At 39.8% G+C, this 25,460-nt stretch overlaps 1 protein-coding gene across 1 annotated transcript; it reads right to left on the reverse strand.

Moving 5' to 3' along the window:
* Positions 1-1,706: 1,706 nt before the first annotated feature.
* LOC143031833 (receptor-type tyrosine-protein phosphatase epsilon-like) lies at positions 1,707-25,460 on the reverse strand. The gene is made up of 5 exons (XM_076196169.1): positions 25,350-25,460; positions 9,163-9,288; positions 7,008-7,150; positions 4,572-4,707; positions 1,707-2,318 (listed from the first exon to the last, which is right to left on the reverse strand). The coding sequence occupies exons 1-5, from the start codon at positions 25,404-25,406 to the stop codon at positions 2,238-2,240; spliced, it is 543 nt and encodes a 180-aa protein (XP_076052284.1). The 5' UTR covers positions 25,407-25,460; the 3' UTR covers positions 1,707-2,237.

The following is a 25,460-nucleotide window of genomic DNA, read 5'->3' on the forward strand; positions in this document are numbered from 1 at the left end:
TATGAAAGTAACTATACTTTAATCTAGTAGATCTTTTACTCACTGAATAGTTGATCTGAATGTTTAAAATTTTTACATTTTTTCCACACTTGCTACTCTACAACTGACATAATCTTAGTTTTTTTGAGAAAGTTCTGCTAACTTAAACAAATTAAATATTCCTAATTTCTAACAGAGATTCTTTATCTTAGATGTGTTTCATGTAGCCGATCATACTATTGCCTCAAATAATCTTTGACATACATACATACATATACCAAGGCTTTTTCCCCCTTTCAAGGGAGGTAGCCAAAAAGGGAAAGGCATAAAAACACTCCCACCCATTTCATCCCTAAATACACTCCACACCCCTCCCACCCTCCCTCTCATCTGAGCACCTCCTGGATGACGGGTCATCCCTGCACCTTGCCCAAAGCCCTGGGTCAGAAGCAGCGACGCAAGACACAGCACATCCACAGCAAGGCCGCTTCATTTAATCGGCGAACCCCCCTCTCCGTCCCCCTTTGCATATAAGGAGAGGACAGGGAGAAATCCCTTCGGGCTGCTTCAAAATTTACTCACACATACTACCCCCACCCCCCACCCCCCCACCCATTCCTCCTCATGCAATCACAACATCATCTATATACAACCATTCTCCACTCACCTCTGTCTTCCGTCCTCTCCCTTCCTTCCTCAACAGACATTCCCCTCTTCCCCAAAGCCCCCTTCACCCCATCCATCCACCTCATCCTAGGACGTCCCCTCATGTTCACTCCCTCCACATCTGCCTTCCATACCTCTTTTACTAGTCTTTCTTCACTCATTCTTTCCATGTGTCCAAACCATCCTAATATTCTTTCATCAACCCTATCTCCCAGCTCCTTTTTCACCCTGTTCTCCTCCTCACCTCCTCATTTCTCACTCTATCCAGCCTAGTAACCCCCACCATACTTCTCAGACACCTCATCTCAAACACATTCAAACTCCTTTTCTCTTCTTCTCTTATGTTCCACGTTTCTGCCCCATACAGTGCTGTTGGCACAATCACTCCTTCATACAGTCTCCTCTTCGCATCCATTCCCAAATGTCTATTCCTCATTACACTCTTTAATCCACCAAGGCATTTACTCGCTTCTCTCAATCTACATTCTACCTCCACCTTCACTCCACCTTTTCCTGCTACACTTGCACCCAAGTATCTAAAACTATCCACTTCCTCCAGTCGCTCTCCCTTAATGTTCACTTCCAGTCTACTGCCACTTTCACCCCTTGTACATCTCATCACCTTACTTTTACCCACATTTATCTTCAGCTTTCTTCTATCACATACTCTCCCAAACTCTGCCACCAGCTTCCTCAATCCCTCCTCCGACCCTGCCACAAGTGCAGTGTCGTCCGCAAACAACAGCTGGCTTACCTCCCACTTTTCTCCATTTTCTTTAACCATCTCCAATCCCTGACCCACTACCCTAGCATTCACCTCTCGCACCACCCCATCCATGTATAAGTTGAACAGCCAGGGCGACATAACGCATCCTTGACGAAGTCCCACCTTTACCTCAAACCACTCACTCTCTCCATTTCCAATCCTGACACAAGCTCTACTACTCTCATAAAAACTCTTGACAGCTCCCAAAAGCTTTCCTCCTATCCCATAAATCTGCATAACCTCCCACAGTGCCTTTCTGTCTACCCTATCATAAGCCTTTTCCAGATCCATAAAAGCCCAAAAAACATCCTTCCCCTTTCCTATAGCTTTCTCACATATCTGTCTTACCACAAAAATCTGATCTACACAACCTCTACCTGTCCTAAATCCACACTGTTCCTCACCAATTACTCCTTCTGTTCCTCTCCTAATCCTCTCAATCAAGATCCTCCCATAAGCCTTCCCTACTACACTTAACAGGCTAATCCCTCTGAAACTACTACATTCACACTTGTCCCCTTTTCCCTTGTAAAGAGGAACTATACAGGCACTTCTCCAGTCCTCCGGTACTCTACCTCTTTGAGAGGGTGTAAAAACCATCATGAATTACATTGGAATATACTAGAAATATGAAGTACATAACCAACTCTCATATATAATTTAAAACTGAAAACCAGTTAGCTCATAAGCCTGCCAGTCAGCTGAATTAAGACATAGCAAAAAATGTACAATTTCTACAACTTTCTTAATTTTTGGAAGGTCACCAAACATTCTTTGTTGGTTTCTTGTCCAGCTGGCTATTCTTATGCATATCAATCTGTGGGGGTCATACTCTGTAGAAATTGTTGTATATGCTATGATTCTGTATGTATTCCAGGGATGCATCATAAAGAAACTCCAGCTGGGTCTGAAAAGTCAGTATAAATGTTAATTTCCTGTTGTATAAGCACTTATTAAAAAAAAGGAAAAAAAAAAAAAAAAAAAAATTGCCCTTGGCTGAATTGGACTACCTTACTGTAACTAGAATGAAATCCCTAAAATGTACAATTGGAGTAAATTTGTTAAATATAACACAGTAGAGTTTTGCAATTACATGCAATTATTACACTGCAAAGGACTAGACAAGGGTGGTACTACCAAGATGAACGTGCAAGATGCAGCACTGCCATCTGAGAGAAATAGAGAACCACTGGAGGAAATAGAACTTCTAATGTGGACCTGATACCTCCCAGATGCATGACATTGTACAACCCCCAAATCCACATGGAGGTGGAGTCCTGAGGGGCTGATACTTGGTCTCTAGATTAGGTCCAGAAACTCACATTTTGTTGTCTCTTTTCCTACCAATCTATATGTACTTTCTTTTCTGTTTTTACACACAAGGTCAGTACTTGCACTTGCCCTCCATCATTTTCTTGTAGCTGGAGACATTAAAATCAGCCTAGGCCAATACATAAAAAGAAAGAAAGAAAGAAAAAAAAAAACCAGACCTACATGCACAAAACCCACATATCACTCAAATATATCTATCCAGTACAACATGTACTACCAATGGGTTCATCTCTCATGCACCAAACTCACCAACACAATAAAATGCACAAAGAGCTGAAGGTGCAGCCATCTCACATCTACATACACTCCCAAAAACACTACTACAAAAAAAATATTCTCTAAAAAAATAAACACCAACACCATCACAAACAAATACACAGACAAACACAGTCTATTCCCCAGGAAGGGGAATAGACCATTATCATTCATTTCTATGAATGTACTGGTCAACTCTACATCAGAGAATTTTGTATCTTATTTTACCAGAATTGTATTGTACTTATATCATACTTCACCAGAATTGTCCATGTATAATTTATTTTTGTACAATTGTCATTGTTGCTGTATTTGATGGTATATTTTTTGTTATTGCAGTCTACTCTTGACAATGTCCTTCTTAAGAGGAAATGTTGAGCTCTACAATTAAAGGAAAGAAAATAGAAGAATATGGAAACCTGGTTTCTTTTCACCCAGTTAATGGCAGAATTTTCATCAGGAAAATGAGAATACAAGAAAAAACTAAACAACTAATGCAATGCTGTTGTTTTCAACTCTACATGCATATATATATATATATATATATATATATATATATATATATATATAAAATATATTGCAGTTTCTGGAAAATTTGAGAAAAATTGTGATGTATGAACACCTAAAAATTTTCATTAAATCTATTAAAATATCAATAATAATTATTTTCTAGTCTAGGAACAACAAAACAAGCATAAAAAACATATACAGGGGTATTTGAACTATAACTCACATGAAAAAAAAAAAAAAATCTAGAATGTGATATGTATACAGTACCTGCATACGAGTATCCCGTTGTTGAGAAAATGCAAAGCGTACCATCCTCTCCTCATTGCCGACACCCTCCCCACCACACTCTCAAACTCAAAATCACCCCTTCCTATCAATACAAAGGGACTGCTGGATAGGGAAAATATGTCAGACTGATCCATGGCAGGTTGGTGGGGGTAGTGGTCCTGTGAGACTGGCATCAGAGGATATCATCTCCCTGCTACCCATCTTCAAAACCAATGAACACCCTCACATCACACAGCACATCTATAGGTGCAGCTCCAGGGAGCTGACATGTAGTCTCTATTAAGTTAAACTGTATTCCCTCCAACTTTACATATAAAAAAGAGCTGGTAACTGGCAATTACTCCTATTCCTACTACTATAAGCTAATAGAAGCACTCCCACACTTGTATAAGATAGTTGATAATCCAATATAGCAAAAACAAAAGTGTATGTGGGCCTCAGTGGATTTGGATTAATATCACTGATTCCCCCCTATCAGGAGGCTAGGACAGTGCCTCTTACAGAGGATTTTGTAGCATGGAATTTAATGAACAATGCCCTTGGTTCAATTTGCTGGTGGCAGGGTTTGAACCATCATCAACTCGACCTTCGCTGTAAGTAGCAATGGCCTAACCTGCTCAGCCAGTGAGCATCCAAACAGTTAACAGTTATTACCATTATCATTATCATCAAAAGAAAGTGACGAAGGAAAATTATAATTTAATTTGGTCGGCAAGAGAGTGTCTCTTACTCAGCCCTATATTGTTTCCAATGTTAAACATTAAGTCTTACATACCAGATGATTGATGAATTGTGGTCTATCATGCAAGATAGTCTGCACAGCATGATAGATGTCCACTTCTTCCATTTGTTGCACTTTGGCAAGTATATTTAGAAAGGCTGCAGTCAGACCACAGCCAGTCACACCATCCCTAGTATGAAACAGAATTACCTTAAGCAGAATATACTAAAAAATTAATATACATACATATACCAAAAGCTTTTTCCCCCTTACAAGGGAGGTAGCCAAAAAACAAAAACATATAAACCACTCCCACTCATTCCATCCCCACATACTCCACTCCCATCCACCCCTTTCCCTCCCTCTTGGTTCTTCATGGATGATGGATCATCACTGCATCTCACCCACTACCCTGGGTCAGAAGCAGTGTCACAAGACACAGCACATCCACAGCAAGGCCGCTTTAATAAATTGGCAACCCCTTCTCTTCATGCTGCATCAATTTATTTTTCACATGTATTACCTCACCCACCATCCCCCATCCACTCCCCATCATGCATTACAGCATCATCCATACACAACCATTCTCCATTCTCCTGTCATCTCCCATCCTTCCTCAACAGGCATTTCCCTCTTTCCCAATGCCCCTTTTACCCCATCCATCCATGTTATCCTTGGTCACCCCCTCATGTTCACTCCTTCCACCTCTGTCTTCTACACCTCTCTTACTAATCTTTCTTCACTCATTCTTTCCATGTGTCCAAACTATCCCAATACTCTTTCATCAACCCTATCTCCCAACTCCCTTTCCACCCCCACTCTCCTCCTTACTTCCTTGTTTCTCACTCTATCCAACCTAGTAGCCCCTATCATACTTCTCAGGCACCTCATCTTAAACACATTCAAACTCCTCCTCTCTTATGTTCTATGTTTCTGCTCCATATAGTGCTGTCAGCACAATTACTCCTTCATACAATCTCCTCTTAGCATACATTTCCAAATGTCCATTTCTCATTACACTTTTTAATCTCCCAAGGCATTTACTTGCTTCTCTCAATCTACATTCTACCTCCAATTCCACTCCTTTTCCTGCCACATTCACACCCAAGTATCTAAAACTATCCACTTCCTCCAGACTCTCTCCCTTAATACTCACTTCCAGTCTGCTACCACTTTCTTCCCTTGCATATCTCATCACCTTACCTTTACCCACATTTATCTTCAACTTCCATCTTTTGCACACCTTCCCAAACTCTGTCACTAACTTCCTCAATCCCTCCTTTGATTATGCTATAAGCACAGTGTCATCCGTAATAAACAACTGGCTTATCTTCCACTTTTCTCCATTTTCTTTAACCATCTCCAATCCCCGCCCCACTACACTTGCATTTACCTCTTGCACTACCCCATCTATTTATAAATTGAACAGCCAAGGCAACATAACACATCCCTGATGAAGTCCCACCTTTGCCTCAAACCACTCACTCTCTTTATTTCTGATTCTAACACAAGCCCTACTACTCATGTAAAAACTCTTGACTGCTCTTAAAAGCTTTCCTCCTGTCTCATATATCTGCAATACCTCCCACAGTGCCTTTCTTTCCTAAACCCACACTGTTCCTCACCAATTACTCCCTCTGTTCCTCTCCTAATCCTCTCAGTCAAGACCATCCCATAAACCTTCCCAACTACATTTAACAAGCTAATCCCTCTGAAATTGCTACATTCACATTTGTCCCCTTTTCCCTTGTAAAGTGGGACTATACAGGCACTCCTCCAGTCCTCTGGCACTCTACCTTCTCTCCAGCAAACATTAAATAACCTCACCAACCAGTCCACCATCACTATACCTCCTTTTTTAAGACATTCTGCATGGCATCCATCCAGACCAGGTGCCTTACCTGCTCTCATCATCTTAACATCTGCCTTCACCTCATCTTTCCTTATTTCTCCTCCATTTTCCTCATTCATCACTGTCATTTCCTTAGTGCTTCCCACTGCAACTACCTTTCCCTCCCTCCCTAAATTAATATACTGCACATAATCCACAACCTAAGCAGCAATATGCATGAAGGCAAACAAGAATACATGTGGAACAAAAAGTTGTCTTAAAAGATTGCTGACAGGACTAATCTCTCCATTACTGAAACATAAGGACTAATCTCATTGTAGCATGTCAGATCAGCATGCAACAAGCTTAGTGAGCAAATTTCTGTAGAAGGTAATTAAGAATTGATGGGCATAACTTCCTGAAAAAAATAACTGTTAAGGTTCTATCCTAAGTGGAGTTTATGGCTGTTATGTACTAAAGCTCATTATTTTTTTCTCTTAACATTTCATCCTCTTTTACATCCTAAGCAGAGGAGTACTAGCATACACCATAATTATAATTTGGTTTAAAAAAAAAAAAAAAATTACAACATTTCAGAAGTCCTCACTTGAGAAGTAATGACTCATTGCTGTGGTTAAATAATAAGTATCTGGACTTACGGACAACACAGGAGAATAGGTTTAGGCTTTTTCAGAGCCTGTATATATTCTAGCATAGTTAAGAAGGCATTAGGTGTGGGGATTGTGCATCCTAAGGGCCAGGCAGTAAATATCACTAGTTGTACTTCATGGCTGTATAAACCCTGGAATAGTTCATAGCACTATTAGGTCATGCTAATCATTGACATATTTTGCAATGGTAATATTTTCATCAAAGAATATTTAATGAACTAAGATCTTAATAAGATCAGATCAAATGGGTATGCTTGCTACCCCCTTTCCCTCCCCTTCTGAGAAACATATTTCTCTGGTCCTTTGAAATTACATGCTTGGCTTAGAAGGGACATAAGTGGTCCTGGCCAGTGTCTCAAATTTCCTGGACTTTGGCTCCCAACTGCAGCTATCCCCCTTCCTCAATTTCTCAGTGTATGAGAAATTCTCATGCTAGTCAATCTCTTTCCTTCTTCCACTGTCCAGGGATTTTGGGACAAAGTATACAGAAGAATTGTTAGACTAGCAATGATATATATATAGGACTGATACATGGCCTCTGATGAAGACATAAAAAAGAAAAGTGAAAGCGCTGGAAATGAGAATGATACAATGGATGTATAGGATTAAAACAAGCCAAATAATAAATGAAATTGTATAAGGAGCAATAAAGGTGGTAGAGGTGTTAATAAAGGTACAAGAGAAACTGCAGTTGTATGGTCATGTGAACAAAAGTGAAGAGATGTATATAAGAGAATCATAATCATGAAAATGGATGGGAAGAGTAGAAGAAAACAGGACTCAGGTGTTACATTATTGTTAAAGACCTGCATGAAAAGGGAATAGGTGAGAATGGAGAACAATGCTAGGGAAAAATGGAAAAGGCTTAGACAGAAGAGCAATTTCATGTAGAGATGGGAAAAAGTTGTAGAAGAAGAAGATTGTTGGCAGGCAAAAATGTAGGACATGTCTTCATGCCCTGGCACAGACTTCTGATGAGACACTGACACCCACAAGCTGATATATAAACCATACTTTAGGTCTATGCTGAACTGGAAGACAACACAATACCACAAACTATAGATCACATTTGCAGACTATACACACATAACACCCACAGATCTCCTACATACACACTGGAGTCCCATGTATATGTATTTATCTAAATATATCTACCTAATTGTCATATTCAGAAAGGAATTACAGCCATGGTATCCTTTCTCTTTTCTTCAAGTTCTATGGACATTATCAACTACTAAGCTATTCCAGGAGTTGATGCATCTGTATGGAAAATAGTGTTTCTGGACATCTTAAGTATTCATTCTCATGATCCTGTGATTTTCTTCTATCCATTGCCAAGAAATATTCCTTGTCAGTTTTATTTACTCCTTTTAGTAATTTAAACATCTTAAATAACATAAACAAGTTTTTTTTTTATATAATGGATGATCCATTGCTAGTTTCTCTTTATGTTTTACTTCCAAGGCTGGGGACCTTCTTGGTAGCATGCATGATACACAATACTATACATAGCATCTATAAAATAAAACTCACATCACCCATCACACTACATGAGAAACCACTCATGAACACACATACGTGGCAAATCCCACAGCACTACCACAATGCAATACACACCATCCCAGAACCCTTAACCAGTCACACTAAAATGAACAAACACATACATACAGTTCTCACAGACAGTGTGCTGGCTAGTGTAGAACCTAACAGGATTCTTGCTATCCCCCACTGCCAGTACACCTATAAAAAACTAAGTTACATAGAACAGCCAGAGCCTGTGACCACAATACATCACTTATGACATACCAATTCAGATTAAGAAATGGAACAAATGACAAATGTTTGCTTTGCAATGTTACCTCACACACAACTGAACACATATCTATGAACAATTCAACTCTGGCAGTACATATACATGACCACAACAATGTGAAGTAAAGAACCTCTGGTTAGAGCCTTAGAAAGCAAATTGTTGCTTCCATGATTCCCGGGTCATAGGTTAATAACACTGTGACCTGACTAAAGATAACAACTACCGTGAGGGTGTCACATGTCTGAATAGAATTACTTGGCAATAGCCACACTAAAAAAATAAGTGCCACTTAATATTTATGACAAAAAATACACACTTATAAACACTTACTGATGATTTTGAAATCACAGAGACATTAACTTCTTTGAAGTATGTGAATGTCTGTGAGTTCTTCACATGCACATGAACTTTCCAGTCTCTTTGGTCAGACAATGAAGGTATAAGGGGGATGAAATTCTGCATTGGAAAGTTAAGATTAGTCATAATTTTCTTCAAGATATAATTAAGGTAAAGCATATTTACAATGTGTTTTATTATACCTGCTGTGATTATCTATGTTGGTGATCTGAAATTAAAGAAGAATTAATGCCTTTGATTTACTGATTTCTGGATAGATTTTGCTCTAGATTGCCAAAATATCATGTTCAGATTGGGACTTAGAGCAAAATGGGTTCATCATTGATAGTGTCATATGATAATAATAATAATATACATACATACATATACCAAAGGCTTTTTCCCTTTTACATGGGGGGGGGGGTAGACAAAAAGAAAAAGGCATAGAAACCACTCCCACCCATTCCATCCCCTACATATTTCACTTCCCTCCACCCTCCTCCCTCCCTCTCATCTTGGCACCTCCTGGATGATGGGTCATCCCTGCATCTCACCCACTGCCCTGGGTTAGAAGCAGTGTCACAAGACAGCACATCCACAGCAAGGTCGCTTCATTAATTCGGCGACCCCCCTATCCGTCCCCTCATGCAGAAAAGGAGAAGACAGGGAGAAATCCCTTCGGGCTGCGTCAAATTTCTCATACATACTTCCTCACCCCCCATCCCCCACCCACTCCCCCTCATGCATCACAGCCTCATCTATACACAACCCTTCTCCATTCACCCCTATCTTCTGTCTTCTCCCATTCATTCTCAACAGACATTCCTCTCTTACGTAATGCCCCTTTTACCCCATCCATCAATCTCATCCTAGGACACTCCCTCATATTCACTCCTTCCACCTTTGCCTTCCACACCTCTTTTACTAATCTTTCTTCATTCATTCTTTCCATATGTCTAAACCATCCTGATACTCTTTCATTAACCCTATCTCCCAACTCCCTTTCCACCCTTGTTCTCCTCCTTACCTCATTTTTCACTCTATCTAGCCTAGTGACCCCTATCATACCCCATCTGGGGTATTGGCTCCCCATCTGGGGTATTGGCTGCATATTATTGTGGCAAAGTAGCATGTAGTTGATACTTTAGGGTCTGTATGGGGTGTCCCTATAGACCAGAGCCACACACCATTTTGTTTGTGATAGAGGAAAACTCTGTTCATAGAAAAATGATGACACTTTTATACTACGACTGTTCCTCCATTATGCTGTCCCCCAACCCTTGTTACTGTCCTGTACCATTTCTTGGAATATTCATTTCCTTTTTTCGCCTACCTACCCTCTGGTGGGGGAAAAGAATGCTGCCACTAAGTCTTCCCACTTGAGTCATAAAAGGCGACAAAAACGGGATGGGGGATGGGATTAGGAGTCCTGCTACCTGTAGTCCCAATGGGGCCATTCCTAAAAAAAAAAAAAAAAAAAAAAAAAAAAAAAATAGGGAAAAAAAAAATAATAATACATACATATACCAATGGCTATTTCTCCCTTACAAGGGAGGTAGCCCCCCCCAAAAAAGGCATAAAATCCACTCCCACCCATTTCCTTCCTGCATACTCCACTCCCATTTACCATCCTCCCTCTTATTTTGGCTCTTCCTGGATGACAGGTCATCACTGCATCTCACCCACTGCCCTGGGTAAGAAGCAGTGCAGCGCAAGGCTGCTTCATTTAATCGGTGACCCTCCTCTCTGTCCTCTCATGCAGAAAGAGAGAAGACAGGGAGAAATCCATTTGGCTGCATTAATATATCATTCACACATACTCCCTCACCCACCATCCCCATCCAGTCCTTTCCATGCATCACATCATCATCCATACACAATCATTCTTCAACTCACCCTATCCTCTGTCTTCTCCCTTCCTTCTTCAACAGACATTCCCCTTTTTCCCAATTCCCCTTTTATCCTATCCATTCATCTCATTCTTGGTTGCCCCCTCATGTTCACTCCTTCCACTTCTGTCTTCCACACCTTTTTGACTAATCTTTCTTCACTCATTCTTTCCATGTGTCCAAACCATCCCAATACTCTTTCATCAACCCTATCTCCCAATTCCCTTTCCACCCCCATTCTCCTCCTCACCTCATTTCTCACTCTATCCAGCCTAGTAACCCCTATCCTGCTTCTCAGGCACCTCATCTCTAAACGAAGAGGAAAAGGAGAAGGAGTACAAGAGGAAGCTGAAGGAGGAGTGGGAGGGAGTGAAGGATAGAGTGGAGGTAGGTGTGGAGGAGGAATGGGGATGGTTCAAGGAGGGAGTCATAAAGTGTGCAAGGATGGTGTGTGGAACAAGAAGGTCAGGAGGAAATAGAAGGAAGGGTAGTGAATGGTGGGATGAGGAAACAAAGAAGGTTGTAGAAGAGAAGAAGCGAGCTTTCACAGATTGGTTACAAAGTAGGACGAGGGAGTCATATGAGAAGTACAGGGAAAAGAAAAGAGAAGTAAAGAAAAGGGTAAAGGAGGCAAAGAGGAGAGCAGATGTAAAATGGGGTAAGAGTATGACAGAAAATTTTGAAAGTAATAAAAAGATGTTTTGGAAAGAAATTAAGAGAGGAAGAGGAGGCGAATCAAGTAGAGAAGAAAAGGTAAAAGGTGCAGATGGAGAGATGATAATGGAGGAGAAGGCAGTAAGGGGAAGATGGGCAGAATATTTTAGAGAGTTGCTAAATGTGAAGGAGGATAGGGAGGGAAAGATAGCTGCAGTGGGAAATGCTAAGAAAATGAGAGTGATGAGTGAGGAAAATGGAGGAGAAATAAGGAAGGATGAAGTGAAGGTAGCAGTTAAGATGATGAAAGCAGGTAAGGAACCTGGTCTGGATGGATGCCATGCAGAATGTCTTAAAAAAGGAGGTATAGTGATGGTGGACTGGTTGGTGAGGTTATTTAATGTTTGCTGGAGAGAAGGTAGAGTGCCAGAGGACTGGAGGAGTGCCTGTATAGTTCCACTTTACAAGGGAAAGGGGGACAAGTGTGAATGTAGTAGTTTCAGAGGGATTAGCTTGTTAAGTGTAGTTGGGAAGGCTTATGGGAGGATCTTGATTGAGAGGATTAGGAGAGGAACAGAGGGAGTAATTGGTGAGGAACAGTGTGGGTTTAGGACAGGTAGAGGTTGTGTAGATCAGATTTTTGTGGTAAGACAGATATGTGAGAAAGCTATAGGAAAGGGGAAGGATGTTTTCTGGGCCTTTATGGATCTGGAAAAGGCTTACGACAGGGTAGACAGAAAGGCACTGTGGGAGGTTATGCGGATATACGGGATAGGAGGAAAGCTTCTGGGAGCTGTCAAGAGTTTTTATGAGAGTAGTAGAGCTTGTGTCAGGATTAGAAATGGAGAGAGTGAGTGGTTTGAGGTAAAGGTGGGACTTCGTCAGGGATGCGTTATGTCACCCTGGCTGTTCAACTTATACATGGATGGGGTAGTGCGAGAGGTAAATGCAAGGGTAGTGGGTCAGGGATTGGAGATGGTTAAGGAAAATGGAGAAAAGTGGGAGGTGAGCCAGCTGTTGTTTGCGGACGACATTGCGCTTGTGGGAGGAACGGAGGAGGGATTGAGGAAGCTGGTGACAGAATTTGGGAGAGTGTGTGATAGAAGAAAGCTGAAGATAAATGTGGGTAAATGTAAGGTGATGAGATGTACAAGGGGTGAAAGTGGCAGTAATCTGGAAATGAGCATTAAGGGAGAGCAACTGGAGGAAGTGGATAGTTTTAGATACTTGGGTGCAAAATGTGGCAGGAAAGGGTGGAGTGAAGGTGGAGGTAGATTGTAGATTAAGAGAAGCGAGTAAATGCCTTGGTGGTTTAAAAAGTGTAATGAGGAATAGGAATCTGGGAATGGATGCTAAGAGGAGACTGTATGAAGGAGTGATTGTGCCAACAGCACTGTATGGAGCAGAAACATGGAACATGAGAGAGGAAGAGAGAAGGAACTTGAATGTGTTTGAGATGAAGTGTCTGAGAAGTATGATGGGGGTTACTAGGCTAGATAGAGTGAGAAATGAGGAAGTGAGGAGGAGAACAGGGGTGGAAAGGGAGCTGTGAGATAGGGTGGATGAAAGAGTATTAGGATGGTTTGGACACATGGAAAAAATGAGTGAAGAAAGACTAGTAAAGAAGGTATGGAAGGCAGATGTGGAGGGAGTGAACATGAGGGGACGTCCTAGGATGAGATGGATGGATGGGGTGAAGGGGGCTTTGGGGAAGAGGGGAATGTCGGTTGAGGAAGGACGGGAGAAGACAGAAGACAGGGGTGAATGGAGAATGGTTGTATATGGAAAATGTTGTGATGCATGAGGTGGATTGGACGGGGGAATGGGGGTGAGGTAGTGTGTGTGAGCAAAAATTTTGACAGCCCGAAGGGATTTCTCCCCGTCCTCTCCTTTATATGGTAGGACGGAGAGGGGGGGTCGCCGATTTAATGAAGCGGCCTTGCTGTGGATGTGCTGTGTCCTGCGTTACTGCTTCTGACCCAGGGCAGTGGACAGGGTGCAGGGATGACCCGTCATCTAGGAGGTGCTAAGATGGGAGGGAGGGTGGAGGGGTGTGGAGTGTTTTCGGGGATGAAATGGGTGGGAATGTTTTTGTGCCTTGTCCTTTTTGGCTATCCCCCTGGTAAGGGGGAAAAAAGCCTTGGTATATGTATGTATGTATGTCAAACATAGCACCAATATATAAAGGAGGAAATAGGGAAGATCCTACAAACTTCAGACCAGTATCCCTCACAAGCACAATAGCAAAAATATGCAAAAAAGTCTTCAGGAACAAATGGACCAAACACTTGGAAGATAACAAAATAATAAACCCCAAGCAATTTGGTTTTAGAAGTGGAAGATTGTGCATACAAATCTAACCTGCTTTTACTCGATATTAATTGAGATAATACAAGAAAGGGATGGGTAGGGAGATTGCGCCTTCTTGGATTTGCAGAAAACATTTGACAAAAAACACACAAAAAATTAATAAGTAAAATTGAAAAAATAGGAGGAATTCAAGGCAAATTGTTGGAAGGGGTGAATGATTTCTTAACTGGGAGAAAAATGAGAATGGCAGAGACAAAAATTCGAAATGTGAAGATGTAAAAAGTGGCATCCCACAAGGCTCTGTTTTGGCTCCTTTAATGTTTGCCATATACATACCGGTAAATGATATGGATGAAGGAGTAAATTGTTACATGAACTTTTTTGTTGATGATGCCAAATTACTCAAGAGTGTAAGAACAGAAGAAGATTGCAGATCGCTGCAAGATGACCTGGGTAATGGAATTTGGAAAACGTAAAAACAGAGTTTCGGTACAATATAAGATTGGAAACAAGTCAAAAAAGTAAACTCAGAGAGGGACCTAGGAGTAATCATCTCAAGTGACTTGACACCTGACAAACATGTTAATTAATTATTTGGAGAGACTTACAACTTATCAAGATCAATGAAAGTGGCCTTCGATTACATAGATGAGGAGATGGTTAAAAAAATATTTGTTACACTGATAAGACCAAAATTAGAATATGCTGTATCAATGTGGGCACCTAGCATAATTTTTTTTTTTATAAAGAATCCAAAGAACAGCGACAAAAATGGTACCCACACTGTCAAATCTGACATATGAACATAGATTGGAGAAATTACAGTTGTCAACACTAGAACAGAGAAGGGAAAGAGGAAATTTGTTGGAAATTTTCAGAATTATGAAAGGGATGGAAGTTCTCGATAGAGACGACCTATACGTGTGGCAGAAGAGAAACAAGAGGACACGAAAAGAAACTAAAGAAAGTTAGAGAAGAGACCTAAAAAGAAAGAAAAAATAGCTTCCCACATAGAGTGATCGATGTCTGGACCAAACTGAACAGAGAAAGGGTAAATGCCAGAACTATACATGATTTTAAGAACAAACTGGATGTGGAGAGATACGAAAACAGGTCACTATGAGCATAGCTCCCGTCCCATAAAATACAACTAGGTAAAAACGAGGTAAATACATTCAAACTCCTCCTCTCTTATGTTCCATGTTTCTGCTCCATATAGTGCTAGCGGCACAGCCACTCCTTCATACAATCTCCTCTTAGTATCTATTCCCAAGTATCTATTTCTCATTATACTTTTTGATACACCAAGGTATTTACTTGCTTCTCTCTACCTACATTCTACCTCCACCTCCACTCCTCCCCTTCCCACCACATTCACGCTCAAGTATCTAAAACTATTCTTTCCCTTAATACTCACTCCCAATTTGCTGCCAATTTCTCCCCTCGTACATCTTATCACCTTTGTTATGTCCCATGATGCATCACTGACACAAAGAGATGCAAATATGGCGCCATAAGCTACATTTTAGCATGAACCATATTTGCTCGACATCCTTAATGCAATGCCTATTGATGTTAAATTCAACCAGTTGGTAGGTTATCTTAAATTAGATAATCAAACTTAAATGTGAGTTAGACTTTTTCTCATGCAGATGTCCCAGTTGCAGGGCTTACAAACCAGCAGTGGAGGAGTACACGACTCTTGGGCAGGTTGAAGGTTGCCATGAATGAAGACGCAAAGTAACATCTGCATTATTATAGGTGTTCTCCCTTTTGTTAGATAACTAGGAATTGATGAATTGTAAGCCTTCTTCACACAAAAATAAAGAAGTACAGGTACTCCTCGTTTAACGACGACAATTGGGATCAGCGCGCCGTCGTTAACCCAATTGGTCGTTAAGCAAAAGTGTATACATATACGTGCATGCACTGTATGTACAATGTCCAGCAATACGTGTGTCTTTATTTTCGTGTATTTTCCTCTTTTATACAGTACATTAAAGCTATATTTACTGTTTATTTACGGTGGTTAGGTTCCTGAAATTACCGTATATGACCAAATCCGTGTATGCTGACATTCCATATTGAATACTGGGGTATTTTTTTAGTTTCGACCATGGACGCAATATAACAATAGAAATTTAATGATTAATTTTGTAAATTAAAATGTATCAACGTAATATGCAATTTTGTGGGCGGAAATGAAAGTAAAAAATACCATGCTACAAGAAAATATGCTAATGAACGAAGTCGGTAGCATAGGCTTGGGACGCCATCTTGTCGTCTGCCAACGTCTCTCACGAGGACGAGCCGGATGACATTTAATTTGCAGGTAATGATTTATCAAACACAGGTTAGGTTAGTTTAGTTTAGGTTAGATGGATTTATCATCCTTTCATTTCTTCGACATCGGCATCTATCATAACAAACATGGTGTACCATTCGTCCGACATGACTTCGTTACTTACGAAATTTGTTTTAGCACCTATTTTTTCCGCTCACAAAATTGCATATTACGTTGATACATTATAATTTACAAAATTAATAATTAATTTTCTATTGCTATACTGCACCCTCGGTCGAAACTAAAGATTTACCACTACCGGTATATACTGTACCCCAGGTAGTTTTTTTCAGCTTGCATGATGGTAATGTAGACCTAAGCTTCAGAACACTTTACCTCACAGGTAATATCCACCGTTTAAGTTCATTTATAACATCATACAAATTTGCCTCAGCCAACTTAATTATCGTACACGACGTCGTAACTTCGGGAGATTTACGTTAAACGAATGTCATAAAGCCTGTCGTTACTCCAAGTTGTCGTTAACCGAGTAGGTCGTTAAACGAGGAGTACCTGTAAATAGATTGTGTGAAGCCAAACAAATAGAGGTAGGTTAGGTTTATATTTATAATAAACTAGCACTTGCCATGGCACTTTGTTGTACAGCCCTGGTATAATACAAGGATATGCAAGAATTGTCATATCTCTGACTCCCTTGCTTGTACCTTGGATGTATCCCATATACACCAGTCTAAGGTAAATTGTATATTTTATATTATGTGAATTAAATATTTTTGCACTCGACTCTCATTGTCCTTGTAAAGTGAAAAAAACTTTCAAAGGCAAAATAGGTATACAGTACTAGATACTGGATTGAAGAACTGTTCAAGTTATGGCCAAAATTTGATACATCAACTCAAATACAGAGGCTACTCCGTGACATATAAATGGGGGTCTTTTATCTGGGATCAATTTTCTTCTTCACTGGATAAAGAAATTGGTGTGTGCAAATCACCTGAGAGAAAATAGAAGAAGTTGGGTCACTGAGTGAATTTAAACTGCGATCAATCAAAGAAACAGAAGTGCATCCACCATATTTGTTGTTCACACATTAGACATACAAAGCAAAGAAAGAAAATATATCGGTCAAACAACTGGAATAGTATTGACAATAACTCAGACATTTATGATGTAGGAGACGGTAGGAGTGAGAGCAGAATAGATGATAAGTATAGAAACAAGGGACAGAACAAAACTGATCTAAGATAGAGATCACAGTTTCATAGCTTCGAAGAGTCCCCACAGGTAAGGGACCGGTATCATAGTAGAAAGGATGATAGGAAAGACAATAGAATAAGAGAGAAATATAATGAAGTCAATCTAAGACAGGGGGCAGAATTTCACGATTTCGAGGGATTCCCACAGGTAAAGGACAGACATTATGGTATTGAGGATAACAGGAATAAATATAGCATAGGTGAAGGATTACTGAGATTAAGAAGAGGATATTACATGGAGGAAGTTAGAATTGATAATGAAAGACCTCCACCGGAAAGAGGAAGATGTTATAACATAGTAGATAATATGAGTGGAATTAGAATAAGTAGGGAACCTAGAGTTGAATTGCATAGTGAGGTCTATTTTAGATGAGGGGCAGAGTCCCAAAGGGAAACCGATAGGGTTGGAGCAGGGTAGCCTACGCAATGGTCAATTGGGGTGAGTAGTGAGAGAACTGTAGAGAATAGTATCATAAAGGTGAGTCATCTTATCCCCAGATTTATGGAAAGGGATCCAGGATTGTTCTTTTCTACATTCAAAGGCACAGTAATTCAATTAGGATGGAGAAAGAACCTCTTTTCGGCAATGATATGAACTAGCCTAACCCCAAAAGCCGTAAGTGTGTTCACAGTATTTGATAGAGATGGCAAATATGATTATGAACAGATTAAAAGCGAAATATTAGAAGCAAACAAGATTTCTCCAGAGTACTTCAGAAAGAAATTCAGAGAAGCTAGGAAGGATATTGGTCATTGATATATGGATCTAGCCAGGAATGTGAGGAGTGACTTAGACAAATGGATGCATGCAGATGGTGCAGTGACTGTTGAGAAAATCATGGAGGTGTTTGCAAGTGAACAATTCCTTAACTTGTTCAACAATGAGGCTAGGCTATATGTAACCAAGCAGAAATGTGAGACCTTATTACAGGCAGCCAGCTTTGCAGAAAATTTTGTGTTAAGGACAAGTAAGAATAGAAAAAAAGTGTGACACAAACTCAGGGGGGTGAGAAAAGATTGTGAGTCAAAGATGCATGAGGCCACAGATAGGGGAGAGTTGGAGGAAACCAGTCCTATGTTTTAGCTGTGGAAGATTTGGGCAAAGAAGTCAGGATTATTATGCTAGGCAGAGTGAACAAAGGTGCAGGCACGAAATGGGAAACAAGCAAACTAGGCAGGAAATAATGTGTGTAGAAGGAAACAGGAGGGATGTGAATCAGAGTATATGTTACACCTGTGGAGCCTACAATCATGGGATGGAAAACTGTCCCAAAGGAAATGAAAAGGAGACACACAAGACTGGAGACAAGGAAAGGACTATAGCAAGACAAAGGAGAGGAAGTAGCAGGTGAGAAGGATGATACCAATTGCTGTGTAGGTGAAAATAGATTAGACAAGACAGAAAATATAGGAGTCAGCCAAGAGTGGTTACTTTATGTGAAAGATGCCAAGATAGGAATAGAGGGGAGTGAAAAGAAATATGCGGTGAAGGCTCTGCAAGACACAGGGGCATCCCACACCATTGCGAGACCAGCTGTGATACCAGGATTAGAAAATAGGCACATAGGGCAGTTCACCATAAGATTAGCCAGAAGAGTGATGACATTAGCACCCATAGCTAAGGTATTACTTGAAACAGATGGTCAGACAGTGAGCGTTGAAGTGGGAGTAGTGGAACTTCCACTGAAAGGAATAGATGTCCTCCTAGGAAATGATGTAGGAGAGATAGTCCAGGTTAGACTTAAGATCGTAAATGACCCAATGACCAGACAGACAAATGACAGTGCTGATATGGCAGACCCAGTGGTGATCGTCACCTGAGCCAAGGCCAAGAAAGTATGAGAGGAAGATGAACAAGGTGATGACAACCTAAACCCCCTGTTTGAGCAGGTGATGCAGATAAGGTCCTACAGGATTCAAAAGACGAACATGGAGAGGAGAAGAAGCAGGTAGCAGCAGAAGATGAAGGAGACCAGGGAGGCAATGCCCAAGGAGAAAAAATTATCTTTGGGGAAGCCACAGATAGGAAAGGGCTCATTCGACTACAACAGGAGGACCTGGAGCTGGAGGAGGTGCACCAAGCAGCTGAGGAGGAGGAGGAGCAGGAAGAAGAGGAAGACAGCAAGACCAAGTTTGTCATGCAAGATGGTGTACTTCTGAGAAAATATAAGGGCACCAGAAAAGGTAGGAGGTGATGCTGTTACCCAAATCATAGTTCTATGGAAGATCAGGGAGAAGATTATGAGGCTAGCTCATGCAACTTTGTGTGCCCACCTTGGCATCACCAAGACTAGAAAATTAATCTTGATGCATTCCTTTTGGCCTTGGTTGTCAGAAGATGTCAGGAGAGTGGTTAGGCGATGTGTTGTGTGTCAAGTGACTGGGAAACCAAATGACACTCCTAGGAAGATACCCATGTGCCAAGTTCCTGTCATTGAGGAACCTTTCAGTAGAGTAGTGATTGACTGTGTAAGACCTCTCCCAAAGACTAAGTCAAGGAAGTCCTTTTTCATTACCATAATTTGCCAATCCACACAGTATGCTGAAGCGATACCTCTTCCAAACATAAAGGGTAGGACAATCACTAAGGCCTTAATGTCTTATTTCAGTAAGATGGGTATGCCTTGGGTGGTACAAAGTGACAGAAGCACTAACTTTTTAAATGGAATATTGGAAGGGGCCCTGGAAGGCTTCAATATAAAGCATGTAATCACGTCAGCATATCACCACCAAAGTCAAGGGAGTCTTGAGAGATTCCATGGAATTTTAAAACACATGATCAGAGCATTTGTGTTAGAGTTTGAGAAGGATTGGGATGATGGCATAGACTTACTGTTATATGCCACTAGAATAACTGCACATGAGGGTCTAGGACTTTCTCCTTTTTAATTGATATTTGGGAGAACCCTGCAAGAACCCTTTGCATCCTTATACGAACTGATGCTATCAAAGAGTTAAGAAGGAAGTACAGTGAGACCTCTCATTAACGGACATTAATTAGCTGTGTTTGCGGTGTTTTCGCTGTGTTTTCGGTGTTTTGGAGTGGTTTTTGGGTGGCATAGTGATTGCACGCACTAAACAACAGCACCAAAAACACCGAAAACACAGTGAAAACACAGCAAACACAGCTAGTTAACGTCCGTTAATGAGAGGTCTCACTGTACCTCTTACCCAAAGCTAGTTGGTACTAACTTCGAGAAGTTGAGGAAGCTTAGGGAGATAGCAAAATGAAATCTTGAAAAGTCTCAAGACTCTTACAAGGATTATTATGATAGGGAGGAAATTATAAAGGAGCTAAATATTGGGGATTATGTACTTGTGTTATCTCCTTAGAAAACTTCATTGCATCTGAAATAAGAGGGACCATTCAAGGTGCTGGAGAGAAAGGGTCGAAATAACTACCAGATCCAAATCCCGATAAGGATATCAGTCATACAACAAGCACATAAATCTTCTGAGGAAATTCAATGGGATTGTAGATAAGGCAGTTGGTATGATTGAGACAAGACAAGCTGATGGAAACTGATTCAGATATTGGGGATCTAAATTTTTTTTTATGATTTAGACAGGTCACACATAAGTGAGGCATTAGATAGATCTCTGTCATCACTAAAGGGAGAGATGTGTAAAGAAGTCCAAGTGCTCTTCTGCAAGAATGCAGAGATTTTTTTCCTTATGCCCCACCATTACTCTAGCAATATCACACGACGTCATCTTAGAAGATGGAGCCAAGCTGGTGTGGCAGACTCCTTACAGATTATCGCCCCAGATGAGGAGGATCATGGAGAAGGAATTGAAGCAGCTTGTGGATCAAGGATTAGTGGAACCTAGTACTAGTCCTTGGGCTTCACCAGCTGTGCTGGTACCTATGCCAAGAGGTGAGTGGAGACTATATGTTGATTACAGGAAGGTGAACACAGTCACAAAAGTGAACCCTTACCCTCTCCCCAGAATAAATTACCTCATCAAGGAAGTTGTGGCTGCAAAGTTCCTGTCAAGGTTAGACTTAATGAAGGGATATCATTAGATCCTTCTTACAAGTAGAGCTCCTGAGATATCTGCTTTTGTTACCCCACACAGGTACTTTCAATACGAAGTGGCCCCCCATTTGGTATGACATAATGGAGCATCCTTTCAGTGCCTTGTAAATTGGCTAGTCGAGGGGTTGCCAGGTGTTAGAGCATACTTGGATGACATAGTTGTGTTCTATCACACATGGAGTGATCACATGCACAGATTGAAGGGTTTATTTGACAGACAAAAACAAGCCCAGCTCACTGTGAACCTGAAGGAGAGTTCCTTTGGGAGGAGCACCATTGACTATCCAGATCAAGTCAGCCAGAATAGCATCAACTCAAGTATAGAGGCTAGTCCGTGACATATAAATGGCCGTGTTGTGCAGCCATGGCATAAAATGAGATGTGAGAATTGGCATCTCTCTGACTCCCTCGCTTGTGCCCCGCATGTATCCCATATACATCAGGCTAAGGTAAATTGTATATTTTTATATCATGTGAATTAGTTTTACACCTCACCATTTCATTTTCCTTGTAAAGTGAAAAGAAAAAAATTAAAAGGCAAAATATTTATACTAGATACTGGACTGAGGAATTGTTCAGGTCACGGCCGAGATTTGATATATCAACTCAAATACAGAGGCTAGTCCGTAACACCTTGCTTTTACCCACATTTATCTTCAACTTCCTTCTTTCACATACCTTCCCAAACTCTGTCACTAATTTCCTTAATTCTTCCTCTGATCCTGCCACAAGTGCACTGTTGTCAGCAAACAACAGCTGGGTTATCTCCAACTTTTTGATAATAATAATAAAGATAATAATAATAATAATAATGATAATAATAATAATAATAATAATAATGATAATAATAATAATAATAATAATAATGATAATAGTGATAATAGTAATAATTATAATGATAATAATGATAATGATGATGATGATGATAATTATAATAATAACAATAATAATAATAATGATAATAATAGTAATAATAATAATGATAATAATAATGATAACAATAGTCATAATAGTAATAATAATAATGATGATAATGATGATAATGATGATGATGATAACAATAATAATAATAATATAATAATAATAATAATAATAATAATAATAATAATAATAATAATGATATTTGTTGTTTGAAGTCTCATTGGCTTGAAACCTTGGACTGTCTGCATTATATTAGTATGGGACTGCTTCTATATCACCAGGTTGTGAGAGTATGTGGAGGGGAGCAATCACTTGTTATCTCTTCTTTCCTGAAAAGGTGGAGGAAATTCAGTTGAACATTATAGAGATCTTGGGCCCAGTGAAAACAATTGTCTACCCACTGGGGCTGGCTGCATCTATAAATGGAGATGAGGATATTGATAGATCTTGAAGAGCAACAGGGGATGTTTCTCTTTTACACCCATCTCATAAGACCACATTATGAAGGTACTTGTTGTTGATCCCTTTGAGTCCTTTGCAATTGATTTTGTATTTCTGTGGACTTACCTACTTGTAGTATATAGGAAAGGAGTAATACAGATGCTCCTCAACTTACATTTTAGTTACGTTCCGAACGGCCGAACGTAACGTGAAAATGAACGTAAGTTGTTACTCTACGTTCCAGTAATGTATGACCGTTCATACTGTACTATACATCCATAAATTCTATTACCGTATCATATAAAACACCCCTAAATAATTATAAACATAACATTGTAAAATAATAACATTAATTTCAAATAAATTAAATTCAAGCAACAAAGTGAGATGGGGAGGAGGAGAAGAGGCAAGGCATGTTCAGGCTGTCGTTTGTACCATGTAAACAATGGACGCAGTGTCATGTGTAAGTATCGTTTGAATGTCTCGTGCTACGGAGAGCACGCTAAACAAAAAAATTCACTCAATTTTTTTTTTTTTTACAATTTATTTTTTTACAGTCGGTTCAAGCGTATAATCGAAAAAACGTAAAATGAATGAACGTAAGTAGAGGAGCATCTGTACTCATGGAGTCTTAGTTCCTATCTGATTTATCATACCTAGCCTAGCTAAGTCATGCACTGTTGAGAAACATAGCTTTAATGAGAAAAATGCTTCAAAGAAAATCAGCAGGTCCTGCCTCTTAATATTCAATTACATCTCATTTAATCCATGTATAGTTTTAGCTTGTGCTATGTTATCTCCTATGCTATCCCAGACTTTATGCATCTGTATAGAAAATATGAAAGCATATTTATCACAAGCTTCAGACATGTGATCTCTTTCTGTATTCCTGACCGGTTTTGCAGAAGCTACAAGCGAAACCGGTCAGGAATACAGAAAGAGATCACATGTCTGAAGCTTTGATAAATATGCTTTCATATTTTCTATACAGATGCATAAAGTCTGGGATAGCATAGGAGATAACATAGCACAAGCTAAAACTATACATGGATTAAATGAGATGTAATTGAATATTAAGAGGCAGGACCTGCTTGTGATTCCCTTTTATCCCAAATCAATAGATCTTCTTTGTTAAATTTGCTAATTCCCTTCAATAGTATTTGTGCACCATAATCTGGAAACATTGCTAATGTAGCTGTGCTGGCAATTATGTTTTGACTATACAAATTTTGGTCAGGTTTGAATTGAAAGATACAATAGTACTGTCCAACAGCTCCCAAATCACAAGACACTTCAGAATTCAAATGAGGTCTTTTTCCTACACCACTTTGCTCTATTAGATCACTACTATCCATAGCCATCTCTGAACTCCTCATGATAGGTTTGTTAAGGCCCTAAAATCATCTCTTCCAAGGCTCGGGTTTGTCTGTCTAATCCAGCTACAGTGACCTTCACATTAATGAAATAAACTCTTAGAAGTTGTTCTGATTTGTGGGCATATAAAGTATCCTAATACTTGAGAATCTTCAGCCTCACTTTGTGATACATCTGCATGTCCTTATGAGATGTCATCATATGATGTCTCAGCTAAATTATTACCAATTTCAGTTGAGCCATTTGTTACAGAGCAAGATCTTGAGTTTACTTGGGAAACTCCTCTGATTTGAGATATCATGAAGTAAATCCCTGGTTACCATTGTACTTTTTGAGCAATGAGTCTCATTGATATTGGTGCAATAATAATAACACTTGCTTTAACTTTCACCAACTGGAAATCCACAGCCCCAGTAGTAAACATGAATCCTTGGACTCTCCAATAGATATCTCTTGAAAGAAATATTTTGACTACTGTCTGTATTATACTATTGTGGATCTCTGGGTCTATTTTGATGTTACTACTAGCAATAGAAGAAAGGGAACAGATACAAGTTGTCAGTTCTCTGTGTGTGAAAAAGTGGAGGAAAAGTGGCAGTTGACAGAGATTTTGGGCACAGTCTTGAGATCAGGTACCAGCCACTTGTGTCTGCAATTCTAAAGGTTATTTAATGATGAAGAGCAAGGAGTTGAAATCTGATGTTTCATCTCAAAGGAATATTAGCAGGCACCCATCATTGGTCCCTGCCTGGAATAATTAAAAGGTAATGATTTATGATGTTTTGTAAATGAATACTCTGATTTATGTAGTAAGGATAAACATATAATTATTCTATCTAGTGGGGATAAGTGTTAAGCCATCATATGTTTACATGACTTTTACTTGCACCATATATCTTGTCTTGAACTTAATTTGGGTTGTCACAGATATGCACTTTTAAGAGTTCAACAGAACCTATCAGAGGTCTTTAATTTGTACAAAAGGACTTACCTCGTCTTCAATATTGGTCAGAAGAACCACAAGTGAAGCATTCTTTTCATATACCATTCGCCAAAAGGAATGTAGGGTGTGGGGCAGTGGGTGTTCTGTGGCAATATATTT

Source organism: Oratosquilla oratoria, chromosome 12 (genome assembly GCF_046742065.1).
Source record: "Oratosquilla oratoria isolate Oo_2021 chromosome 12, ASM4674206v1, whole genome shotgun sequence".
Taxonomy (NCBI): Eukaryota; Metazoa; Arthropoda; class Malacostraca; order Stomatopoda; family Squillidae; genus Oratosquilla; species Oratosquilla oratoria.